We start from the raw sequence: 13,016 nt of genomic DNA on the forward strand, positions 1-13,016 counted from the left end.
TCTGAGACAGTCCCCCCCAGTGCTTTGTGATGTCAATAAACTTCACTTATCAACCTCATCCTGTCGTCTTTGAGTCTTCTTCCCCCTCCTCACACCTCCTCACACCTCCTCACACCTCCTCCCCCGTCCGGACGTAACGCGACTCCTGCAGCAGCAAAGAATAAAGAAAATAATACACAAAAGAAAGAAGTGCACAAAGTGAAAGAGCGGCTGAGTCGAGCAGGTAAACAAACCTGCTGCTGCCACCCAGGTGAGCTGAGGGGGGGGGCGGGGCTTGTTCCAATGTGCGAGCTGTCAGTGGACAGAACGGGGCAGGTACCACAAACTGTTCTCTAACACCGTGAGTTCAAATCCACACCTCAGAGCGGCTGCAGGAGCGACACACACCGAGGAGAGCGGCTTCCTCTCCCTGGACAACAGCAGCGTTACCTTTTCCAAACATGAAGTAAGTTGTGTTTCTTCGTTGTCTTCTGCGAATGCTTGTTTAGTTAATTTTCGGTGACGCTGAAGGATAATTGGTTACAGGAGTCACCACATGCTTCACTCTGTTTATCTACTGGAGGTGATTCACACACTCGACGGACAGGTTTTCACATTTAGCTGTTTTCCCTCTCGGCGAGACTCTCAGTATCTGTCGTCCAGAGAAGCTTTCAGGTGTGAACTGCACCGATAAGAGTCTCGCAGCTTTTCACACCGACGGTTCAGATGCTCAGAGGCGACCCGGCACACATGGAGGCCAGCCTGTCCGGCCTGTCGTCGCTGAAGGACGAAGAGGCGCCGCTTTACATTCAGCCACACTACAAGGAAACCTACCGCCTGGCCATCTATGCCCTGCTCTGCGGCGGGAAAGAGGCCTACGAGGACTTCCTGCGGGCCGAGCAGATCAGCCACTTCCTGTCCCAGGAGGAGATCTTCTTCATCCTTGAAAATGCAGCGGTGCCGGTCGTGGAGGACGAGGCGGAGGTCACCAGGCCGGGCCCGGACGAGGTCAACCCCTCCACCTACTTCCCCACGGAGTCGGACGAGGAGGTGCCGGACCTGGACCTGGGCTGGCCCGAGGGCACGCAGGAGAGGGCGGACACCAGCATCAGTCTGCTGTTCCACCCGCCCAGAGAGAACACGCCCACCATCAAGGAGGTGGTCCGCAAACAGATTCAGGAGGCGAGGCAGGTGAGCTGTCAGATACCTAACACACACACACACACACACACACACACAGACACACACACACACACACACACACACACACACACACACACACAAACACACACACACACACACACACACACACACTCACTGAGGGTGAAACCAGACTCTGTCAGGTGTGTGTTAATGTGGAGGATTCTTCCTCGTCTTTTATTGCTACACACACACACACACACACACACACACACACACACACACACACACACACACAAAGCAGCACAAAGACAATGAGAGGCGTTTCTTTTACTCAGAGGAAAATAAATATCACCACATATTTCTCTGCAGTGAACATTGAACAGTGGGCTTGGCTGCACTGTAACACACACACACACACACACACACACACACACACACACACACACACACACACACACACAGGGAAAGGTCCCAAAGAGGTGATGACAACGAGTTCACACACAAACACACACACCTGACGACACAGTTTCTATTGTTTCATTCAGTTCGTTGTTGAGGAAACTTTGTTTGTTTTAATCTCCCGACGTTCAGCTGCCGTTAATTCAACTAAACAGATTCAGACCAAAGACCAGTTTGATTTTATTGTGAAATTCATTCACAGTTTTCCTCTCGTTGGTTCGTCTCTTCGGAAACAGGCGAGCAGAGACAAAAAAAACTAAAACAGAAAACTTCTCCTGCAGAGAATAACTTGAGACAAGATAAGAGGGAAGTTTAATGTCAGTAAAAGTTATAAATAAGTGAACATGCAATATAAACACAAGGAAATATAAAAAGAATAGATATAATATATAAAAATATGATTTATGATATATACGGTATAAACCCTGAAGGAAGTTCACATCCTGCTGTTTCTAATTCACAGAAACTAAATCTTTAAAAAAGTTTTGTTTAACGATCTTGTGATTATTTCGCAGGTTGTTGGTAGTTTTTAATTTATTCATGAAAAAAGTGTTAAAAGTAAAAAGTCTCTGTAACAACGAACTGTTTCAGGAAGTTTTCCATGTGAGATGAAACCGTGCAACATTCATTTAGTGAAGAAAAGAAACTGATCACCTGAGGCCAGTGATTAGTCTTCAGTCCTTTTTCAAGATCCTGTCACAGCATGAGATTTAACAACATTTACGCAAATGTCTTCTTCTCCACACAAACACACACACACACACACACACACACACACACACCTACACACACGCAGCTCAGCAGTTAATTTTCCACAATGTGAGATTTGTGCAGAAAGGCCACAGTTCCTTTTCAGACACGTTAACGTGAATCAGCCGTCGTGTCTCAGCTTGAATGTGTTCGATGTTCGGCTCCACACGACTCACTGTCTCAGAGCTGCAGATAATAATTCATACATCACAGTGTGTGTGTGTGTGTGTGTGTGTGTGTGTGTGTGTGTGTGTGTGTGTGTGTGTCCAGAGTCGAAGTTACAAGCTGCAGCTTCAGCTGTGGAACGTTGCTGGAACGTGTGTGTTCATGTGGATGTTTCAATGTTAAATCCTGGTTTTGGCTCATAGTGACAATTAGACTAATAAAAGACCTGGAAACAAAGTGACAAGAAACTCTTTGTCTCGTCTGCAACGAATCAACGAAATGTTGAAACACCTCCTGTCTCACAATGATCTGCCCCCGGATCCTGATCCAGATCCAGACCACGTCCTTCCAACAGGTCTCGTGGAAATCCTTCCAGTAGTTTAAAGGTCACCTGAGGATTGAGAAACATTGTTCTGTGTGTAAAAGTGTGTCCACGTGTCCAATGTGTCTCCAGGTTGTTGCCATATCGATGGACGTCTTCACCGATGTGGACATCTTCAAAGAGATCGTCAGTGCCACGCTGAGGGGGGTGGTGGTCTACATCCTCCTGGATGATTCTCAGTTCAGGAGCTTCCTGACCATGTCGCACAGGGTGGGCGTCAACATCCAGGACCTCAAGGTGAGACGGACACGTCTCCGTGACAGTCCAGAGCAACGAGGGGTTGATTGTTATGAATGTGTGAGGCTGTGGGACGATGAGGGAACGTACAGGGGGACAACGTGCGGAGGACACAGGCTGCACGTGAACTGAAGGAGACTCAACAACAACAGTTCAGTCGGACAACTCACGTTCAAACACTTATTGCAGCGTTAGAACAGGTTTAGTGTCTAGCCCCCACACACACACACACACACACACATGATCACACAGGAATGATGGGAGTGATGAGCAAATACTTGTTACCCCCCGTTGGAGCCTACAGGTGGATGCTGGGGGGGGGGGGTGGAGAGGCTGAAGCAACTGGTAGCAATACTGCAGCAGCAGTGGGAGCAAAGGGGATGATGGGAAATGTCTCTCTGCTGAAATAGACCACCTGATGAGGTGGGTGTGTATTATAGATGGTTGTGGAGAGTGAGGCATGTCACATGATGTGTGTCACATGATGTGTGTCACATGATGTGTGTCACATGATTGGCGCAGCGCAGCTCGAGTCGCTCCATTTATTTATCTCTGCATTTCTTGAGAAAGTCATAAAAATATCAAAAACACATCTTACACATCTTATGTTTTAGAATAAAGGACACGATAGTGTTTTGAAGTTCTTCTGGAAGTTTGTTCAAAGACAGATCTACGTTTTTTTGTTTTGCTCCTCCAGTCGTGAGTTTGCAGATTATTATTCCATGAATGTTTCCAGGTGAAGCGTCGCCTCTGCGTTGACCTTTCTTCTATTGACTGGAGCATTTAGTGGATTAAGTCTGACATTTGCTCCACACCCTCGTGGAAACATGTCTTCTGCACGCCTGCCTGTCATTAGCATGTGAGACGGCTGCAGCAGCCGTGGGACAGATCTGTCAGCGCGGCTGGATTTTCCTGTTGAACTGCATCAGGACGACATTTGAACAGTCAAACAACAAGTCGACAGAACGAGCCCGGCGACGGCTTCGTGGTCTGTCTGCAAATGAAACATAGCCGGTAGCCACATCACGTTAAACAGCAGGTTTGATCTTGTTGAGAGAAGGAAGGTGTGTGTGTGTGTGTGTGTGTGTGTGTGTGTGTGTGTGTGTGTGTGTGTGTGTGTGTGTGTGTGTGTGTGTGTGTGTGTGTGTGTGTGTGTGTGTGTGTGTGTGTGTGTGTGTGTGCGTGCGTGGGAAATGTTTAAACCCTCGAGAATGTTTGTCTAAATGCTGCAGCCACAAAAACAAGGACACCTGGTTATTTGTCTCATTAAAGAGCCGGAGTTAAACACGGACAGTTTATAATATGATGATGATGATGATGATGATGCAACATTAAAAAACAATTAAAGTGACAAAAAAGGATAAAACTGGACATTTAAGAGTTAAATGAACAAGCTCCTCACTGGCGGCCACGTGAGGCTGTAACGGTCATTACACATTTCCTGGAGTGCAGAGGCAAACTGAAGCTGGATGGTTTTGCGGTTCTTAGAGTCGGTACTTTGAATTCAGTCATTATCATCGACTATTTCTAAAAATGGACGTAAACTCTGGTTCTGCAAATTATAGCCAATGGGAGAGTGCCTGAAACCTGTCTCCTCTTGAAAGACCAGGAGAGGGCGACTCCACTGGTTGAAAGAAGAAGTCCTTAGAACATTTTCCGAAGGAGTTTGTGTCTCAATCTCTAGTTTCAAGTCTTGAACATATATTTTCTGATTTGAAAAAGCACATGTTCAAAGTTCTGCTCGGTTAAAACTAACTTCTTTCTTTGTTTGTGCCTCAGAACATTCGGGTTCGGACAGTTCAGGGGCAGCAGTACCAGTGTCAGTCGGGGGTCAAGTTTCATGGAGTTTTGGAGCAGAAGTTTATTCTGGTGGACTGCAGAACAGTTTTATACGGAACTTACAGGTAAGTCAGTGCTGATCTTCCCTCGTAATGTGACCAGGATACAGGCCATTCCTCCGTCTGTCTACGTTTCTGTTGACTGTGCCTCTACTTTTCTCTTTCAGCTTCACGTGGTCCTATGAGAAGATCAACCTCAGTATGGTCCTGGTGGTAACCGGTCAGCTGGTCTGCTCCTACGACGAGGAGTTCCGCCGACTGTACGCTCGCTCCACGGTTCCTCCCGTCCTGTCCAGGGAGAGACTATCTGTCCCGTACCTGAGAGACTCTGTGGCCTTGACGAGCCCAAACTCCAGCCAACTGTCCCTCCACCAACTTCACATGAACCCCAGACTGATGCCCGGCATGAGAAGCGCTCCGGATGATAGGTTTAATAACCCCCCCCTGCTAACCAGGGGCCTGAGCATGCAGGACAGGCTGCATCAGTCCCACTGTCCTGACATGGGGAATCTGGTGCGGGGACACAGTTATGGTGGAGAACTGCAGAAGTTACACTCCGTGACTCGGCTGAGGATGGGGACCAGGGACCTTGGAACACCTGAGAGGACGGGATCGAACCTGATGCCAACAAACAGGTTGTCTCAGCAGCAGCTTCGGCATCACACTCGTTACGGTGCAGATCAGAATCTGATACCGTTCAACTCGGAAACTTCCCTGCACAGGTGGAAGATCGACTCGTACTTTAACGAGAGCGATTTGCCTCTCGATGCATCGTATGATGCGATCTCTCCCATGATATCCCCGTATAGCAGCCACACGGGCTTGAACGAGCTACAGTCACAGGTGATTCACAACCGCTCGAGGGACATTAAGTCCAGGATGGAAGAAATGAGGCTGAAGAGGCTCAGTTTGCAGGAATATGCTAATTTGAGGCAGAGCCAAGAAAGCTTGAGGTCGATGTATCCCAGTCTAGAAAGACCGAAGTTTGGGTCTTCGTTGAGAAATCTGGACAAGATGCAGAGTGTGGCCGAATTAGAGCCACATGCACAAAACGGTGGTGACGTGGAATCAACCAACCAGAAAATCAATGACCCGAGTAAGGAAGGCGACAAAACAGAGAGACTGCAGACGTATGACTGGCGTGAGCCTCTTACCAGAACGGTATCAGCTGCTGAATTAGACATGAAACTGAACGATCCTTCGCTCAAACTCTCTCATTTGCAGTCCAGCAGCATCCAGCATTTAAGAGCCATGGAGTCCTTGATTGAGATCCCTGAAGAAAAAGACACTTCTCGTATCAACACTTCGGACAAAGTTGTGCTCGACTACGGAAATGAGGAAAATCTCAAAGATGAAACAGTTGTTCCAGAAGAGAACTCTGTGAAATCAAGCTCACCTGAAGAGCCACAACGTCGGGATGAAGCCAGAGGAAGTCGTGGTTCCATTGGTAAAGTAGCCAACAGTTCTAATGCTGCGAAAGAAAGAAAGAAATCAGTAGAAAACATTCCAAAGATATTGAACACATCTACGGGATCTCAGCCTGCAGTGGAGGGTAAGAGTAGTCACACGGAAAAACGACGAGAGGAACCGACGCTGCAGAGGAAGAATTCCGTGAGAATGAAAGTGCAAGCGTTGCTTTCATCTGACGAAAAGAAAGCCTCCAAAAAAGAGGAGAAGTCTCTCCAGAGGAAGGCCTCAGTGAGGTCGCAGAATCCCTCCGGATCGAGCCAACCCCTCAGGGCGGACCATTCGCAGGGGTCCTCTGGTGGGCAAATAACAAAGAAAGGTCAGTCGCCCAGTGTCTCCAGGTCGCAGCACACTGGTAGTCCAACAGACACCGAAAAGAGTAAATCTGCATTCGCAAGGTTATCTCCTCAACGTTCGAGCAAAAGAAAGACGAACCCTGCAGCGGAGCAGGACCGAGGCTCCAGGAGCATCCTGAGCGACGAGGGGGCGACCGTCTTTCAGACCAGGAGAGAGAAAGCCTACAGCCGATACGAGTATTTGCTCAGCACTGAAAGCAGGACGACGAGCATGTATCCCTCAGACAAAGACAGAGGGACGAGTCCCAGTTATGGAAGGCATGACTCGGGTTATCCAATGTATCAGACACAAAGCAGCTCTGAAAACAAACTGGGAAAATTCATGCAGCGAGTGGGAAATCTCATAGGCAAGAATAAGTAGAGCTGCAGGAGGAGTGAAGGCCACAGGGCTCAGGAAGGAAGGCAACATCTGTGCGGGATCGTTTGTGGATTTGGTTTTGCCTCCGACAAACAGACTGGATATGAATCTCTGATGTGTTTCATAATGTGGCTCAGAGCCTACGAGGGAAAGTATTTATCACCGAGGTTAAAACACAAGATGTTATTCACAAAACGAAGGATGTGATCTATTTGGTATCTGGTACAAAGTGTCTGTGTGTCGATGTTACATTGGAAGTAGGGTCGATGTGAAAACACCAGTTAAGTTATTTACTTATAATGTTAAAGGAGACATATTCAGGTTGATCCTTTTGATTAGTGTTATGACTGTAAGAGGTTTCCTCTAATGTACAGAAAACACCTTTTTAACTTTGGAGAACTTTTACATTCACAAAAAAAAAGGATAGAAACACTGGAAAAACATCAGATGTCTCCTTTAAAACGGGATGAATACGACAGTAGCGCTTCTAGATTGTAAAGAAATATTAACAATGCTCTATATTAATTGTGTCTGTTATTTAAAAATGTTTAGTTCAAGTACAAATCTGGTGATATTCTGTATTTTTCTTGCAAGAAAATCCTACAAGACTCAAAAACAACAGAAATGTAGCTCCAGCACATCCAATAACTGGAACTTAAGTTTAACTGAATATTTTCTGATATGAAAAGTGTGAAACTACTGTTTATACTGATGTTTGTGTTGTAAAACAACTGTCAACGTTTGGATTCCAACATCAAATGCAACAGTATCTTGATTTACATGTGTTCAAAGATAAAGTACAAGGTGGAAAAAGCTCAGATCTTAAAGACTCCGTGTTTCTCACACACACTTTATCATCTGTAGAACTTCACTTGATGTTTACGTTCATTTCACATCAGAGAACAAAAGTGTTGAACCGACTTGAAATGGAGAAAGGACTTCCTAACTTCAGAGTCACAGGATATTACAGTTTTATTTCCTGCCGTAGGCGACTTACTCAGAGCTTCGTATTTTTATTATATTGGTTGAATGTTTTACTTATTAACTTTTATGTAAACACCAGTTTGCACACACACACACACACACACACACACAGAAACTGCACACCAACACTTTGCGCATTTAGGGTATATTTACCTTTATTTTGAAATGACTCTGAAAAATATCTAGGATCTAGTGATAATGATTGTATATCAACATAATATATAAAATAAACAACTTTTATATTCAAGCTGTAGTTTCTCATGCTTTTATTTGTGTGGAAGGAGGAACTGTGTTTCAAATAAAGAAGCTTTTTTTAAATAAAATACTCCAGACACTTGTTCCTCTCATCATCCAGTTCTTGGGTCTCAATCTCAAACTTTTTCATGGCGATGAAATACTGAACAAACGGCTCTCCGAGTGTGCTGCGGATCACGTGATCTTCCCCCAGCGCCTCCAGAGCCTCGTCCAGCTTCACAGGGATGGAAAATTCCTTCTGCTGACAAGGGGCTCTGTTCAGACCACTCTCGATGTTCAGGTTCCGCCTGATGCCGTCCAGTCCTGCAGCCACTGTGGCGGCCAGCACGACGTAAGGGTTGGCCATGGCTGAGCCCAGCTTGTTGTCGATGTGCGTCTCTCTACCGCCGTGACATTTGATGTTGAAGGAGCTGCTGTTATCGTTGCTGCCACAGGTGGCGTACAGCATCCGTTTTGGGTCTTTGATTGTCTTGGCAATGTGGTTGCGGCAGCCGAGGCCAGGCGACATCAGGCAGCTCAGGGCGGCAGAGTGGGTGAGCAGCCCGGCCAACCACTTTCTGCCAATCTCAGACAGCTCGCCTGCCTTCTCCCCGCTGTGGAAGAGGCTACGCCGGCCATTAGCATCCCACAAGCTGTGAGAGAGCACCCCAGCATTGTACAGGCCGTCATCTGTGAAGAAGCTGGCGATGTAGCAGTGTTTACGAGCCATTTCTTTGATGCCGGTGCGGAAGGTGAAGGCGGTATCTGCTGCCGCAATACCAAATTCTGGCCTGAGATTGATCTCCATCTGGCCGGGCCCGCTGGCAGAGGCGATGCTGTCTATGTCTGCACCCATGCAGTACATGCTGTCCACCAGCTGCTGGAAGAAAGGCAGGTCGTGGTTGCTCAGCAGGGTGGTAGCCGGGAACAGGAGCGTCTTTGGTCCGATCCGGTCAGGTGCTCCCAGGACGCAACATTCGTAGGTGAAGGAGGAGTGCAGCGAGAATCCCAGAGTCTGGAGCTGGGCGAGGAGCTGCTTGGCGATGAGGCGAGGTGAAGTGCGAAGGGGGCTTCCTGTCACTGTGCAGGGGTCACAGATGACCCGGGCTGTCTGCTCGGCCCAGGGTAGGACCCTGAAGGTCGAAAGGTCAGGGATCAGAAGGACATCACTGCTGAAGTTGGCAGTGTTGGCGTTGTCCACTTCATTGCTCTTAGGGCTCAGGGTTAGCTCCAAGTAACTCCTCGGCATTGGAACCCCATACACGGCTTTCTCCTGCGGATACAACGTGTACGTTAAAGGAGAATGCTGACATGTTTGGAAAATACATTTATTTATTTTGATTAATGAGAAGATCAATATCCATCTCGTGTTTGTGTCAAATACAGAGGAACTGCTGGGAGATGTTTAGCCTCGCTTAAAGACCATAGGTAGGGTGGTAGGTAAGTAGGTAGGTGGGTAAGTGAGTAGGTATGTAGGTAGGTAGGTAGGTGGGTGAGTGAGTAGGCAGGTGGGTAGGTTTCCATACGTGGAAGAAGCGAACAGGCACTGTCTTGGACCTGGACACCCCGTGGAGATCGGTGGCCTCGAATCGGACAAAGTTGATGTTCTCTCGGGCGATCTGCTGCTTGATCTGCTCCATGTCTGCAATGAACCTCTGGTTACCAGAGAACTCGACCGTCTCGTTCCCGTTATCTGTAGAAAACAGTTTGAAATATCTGCAAAAACATTGATTCAAGTACTAAGCCTGAGAAAGAAATCCACAAATCCATGTTTTCTCCAGTGGTGTCAAGACGACTTTAGTCAAATCCGAGATCAGCTCTGTTTGAACAAGTCAATACCGATTAGACAGAATTTGTTTAATAAGTCGTCTCAGCCAATAAACAGATCGGCCATCATTAGGTTATTGGATGTTATGTTTTCCACAAGAAAAAGTAAATTGAAGCACAGAAACATGCAGCTGTGCTCGAGGTGAAAAACAACTTGGAAATAGGCGATAAATTGCAATTTATACTAAATGTAGAAATAATGAGTTTGTTTAGGATGAAAAGATCCTTCTCCTCTCAGTTTTGAAAAAGGCAAAAGTCCATTACACAGCCAGCTTTACGGCAAATTCATAATTAGAAAAGTCCAGGTAAAAATAAAGAAAACACAAAAAAATGGTAAAAGAAATCGACAGCTCAGTAAAAACAGGAGAATGAGACAAATTTAGGATTTTAAACAAACTCGAGAACGGACTTTTAACAGTCTTTGATCTGAGATGTTTTATCTGCTACATTTTTTCTTTGTAAGAGAAATAATTTCTGGATTTGGGAGGAAATAACTCGTCGTATAAACAAAGCTTCACCGACCTGAATGAGAAGCTCCAGTCTCTTCCCAGGAGCCACCTCTTGCATGTGAGTGTGCACTGACGCCCGGCTGCCTATTTGTGTTCCCATCTGACCTGAACGAGCTGGATGAATCCATGCTGGAAGGCAGCTGAATAGATGTGCTCTCTCTGGCCCTGGGCCCCCTTCTGGAAGCATCAGACTGGGGTTTGAAGGTGCTCAACACCCTGTGGGGGTTTCCATCTTCCTGCCGTCCGTCGGGGCGTCCACCACCGTCTCTAGCGCTCCTGCTTCCGTGGAGGTACGTATAGGGACTCCCCGGCTTCCCATCGTCTCTCACCCGGATGCTCAGCAGAGGACTGTCCCTCAGGATGGTCTTCAGCTCCTCCATGGTCTGCCTGGGGACACCCATTTCACTGTAGGACACCCTGGGTTGAGACGATGCCACCCCGGGCCAGTCGTCCCCAGCTGAGGCTTCATGTATTCTGCGCTCAGCGACCCGCTCTGGGGGCCTGAGAGGCAGGGGGCCAATTGAGATGAGGGTGGGGGTGTCTGGAGGTATGGGGGTGCTGGCAGGAGAGTGGATGATGGATGGACCTCCTCCTCTGCTGCTCCAATCCACAGGAGGCACATGTCTCCCAGTCACCCTCACTCCCTTCCTGCTGCTCATCCCTGTGCCGTCTATCTGGTCTGTGCTTCTACTCTCGCCCTCCTGGAAAACATGTGTCCGTCACATGAATGTTAAGAGACGAGATCAAATCTGTAGAAATACTGATTCAAAATTAAACTTCAAAAACATTAAAGAATAAAATCAAAGAGCCACTGGAAAAAATGTTTGTTAAAAGCCAAAGTTTGTTGCTGAAATAAAATAAAAATCAAAAAGTTAGATTTTGAATTGTTACCTTGAAATCCTCAGAGTCATTCATTTCTTTGTTTGAACTCTTTCATGAACAGTGATTTGGAGATTTGAGGGCCCTCATGTGAGGACAGAGCTTCTCTGGCACATTAATTTTTATAGACAATTGGTACAATGGTGACGGATTAGAAAATTCTTTCTCGCCCCCAGCACCCACGGGAGTCTGGCTGGAAACTGGCACCCGCCGGCCGCTGGTGGACACTGAGCCGCTGAGCTGCCGGCTCATTGGCTGCCGGACAATTCAGAGTCGCTTTTGTGCTCCTGCAAAGTGAGAGTGCAGAGCTCAGCAGCTCTGTTTGTGCTTCCAGAAAGATACCGAGCAAAAGTATTTATTCTAGAGAGATAAAAAAAAAAACACAAACTACCAGGAGCAGACAATGGCTGCTGCTGCTGCTGATGCATGAAACCGCTGCTGAGAATCATCCGTCTACAATCCCCGAGAACACGAACCTATTTAAATGTGTTTTCTTCACTTAATACAATCAGTTCATCTATAAATCAGAAATATATACAGCTACCACTTCCCTACAAGTTATATTAGGTTATAAAGTGTTGGTGAATAAAAGAAACTCCAGCCGACACGGTGAGTTTATCAGCTGTTGTTCTATCATCTCATATGTTCATCAGCCAACGGAGGCAACACGTCCTTAAAGTACGTTTAAAATGTAAATTCAAATCTACAAAGAATCATAACAACAGAGCAAAGTCAATGTGCTGAAGAAGAAACAATCGAAAGCTCCTGAACAGCTGCTAAAGATCATAAACAGAAATCCTTGTGTTTTACACTTTGAGAAAAACTCCTTGTAAAGCCAAATAATATTCAATAAATCTACAAATGTTTGTTTGTATCGCCCAAAAGAGGTGAATCACTGTTTTAAAGTTTTTATACCAAAGAAAATGTCTGACAAAGAGGAAGGAGCAGAAATGCCAGTTGTAATGATAGAGGGTTTTGTCAGTGACAGTAGATGTAAGTTGGCATTTTGTATATCTAAACAGTCTAGTTAGTAATTATTACCCACGATCGGCTGCCACCATCGAGTTCTATGAACAAATATTCATCATTTATTCACATATATATCATATATATTGTGAGACAATACACAAAGACCAGTCTCAAATCTCTGTGGTGGATTTAGATGTGAGTCATCTGTCGGAAAATCTACCACAGAGATTATAATATTAGATTTTGTATGATTTTTTTGATCAATGTGATTAATTTGTACAATAAGACGAAAGGGCCTTTTAGTTATTTTATTCATAAAGCTGTTTCTCACTTTGAGTGTAAAATAAAAGACAATGTGAACAGGGATGGATACGAACAAAACCCCAACACATATGTTCAGATGTGCCACGACTGAAGAGTAAAACAGCTGATAACACAAAGTGTAACAGCAGCAGCTCACAGCGACGCCTGTCTGAGTTG

At 46.2% G+C, this 13,016-nt stretch overlaps 2 protein-coding genes across 3 annotated transcripts; one reads left to right on the forward strand and one right to left on the reverse strand.

The window, feature by feature from the left end:
* Positions 1-25: 25 nt before the first annotated feature.
* LOC118098376 (protein FAM83B) lies at positions 26-8,534 on the forward strand. 2 transcript variants are annotated; one of them, XM_035142119.2, is made up of 5 exons: positions 26-445; positions 621-1,170; positions 2,951-3,115; positions 4,895-5,019; positions 5,121-8,534. In XM_035142119.2, the coding sequence occupies exons 2-5, from the start codon at positions 706-708 to the stop codon at positions 7,135-7,137; spliced, it is 2,772 nt and encodes a 923-aa protein (XP_034998010.2). In that variant the 5' UTR covers positions 26-445; positions 621-705; the 3' UTR covers positions 7,138-8,534. The 2 variants fall into 2 exon arrangements, with proteins under 2 accessions (XP_034998010.2, XP_047197554.1); XM_047341598.1 differs by having other exon boundaries at positions 26-1,170.
* Positions 8,432-11,603, reverse strand: lgsn (lengsin, lens protein with glutamine synthetase domain). The gene is made up of 4 exons (XM_035142312.1): positions 11,580-11,603; positions 10,702-11,389; positions 9,879-10,045; positions 8,432-9,625 (listed from the first exon to the last, which is right to left on the reverse strand). Exons 1-4 carry the CDS (start codon positions 11,601-11,603, stop codon positions 8,432-8,434), a joined length of 2,073 nt encoding a protein of 690 aa, XP_034998203.1.
* Positions 11,604-13,016: the final 1,413 nt, after the last annotated feature.

The sequence above is a fragment of the Hippoglossus stenolepis genome, chromosome 2 (assembly GCF_022539355.2).
Source record: "Hippoglossus stenolepis isolate QCI-W04-F060 chromosome 2, HSTE1.2, whole genome shotgun sequence".
NCBI classification, from domain to species: domain Eukaryota; kingdom Metazoa; phylum Chordata; class Actinopteri; order Pleuronectiformes; family Pleuronectidae; genus Hippoglossus; species Hippoglossus stenolepis.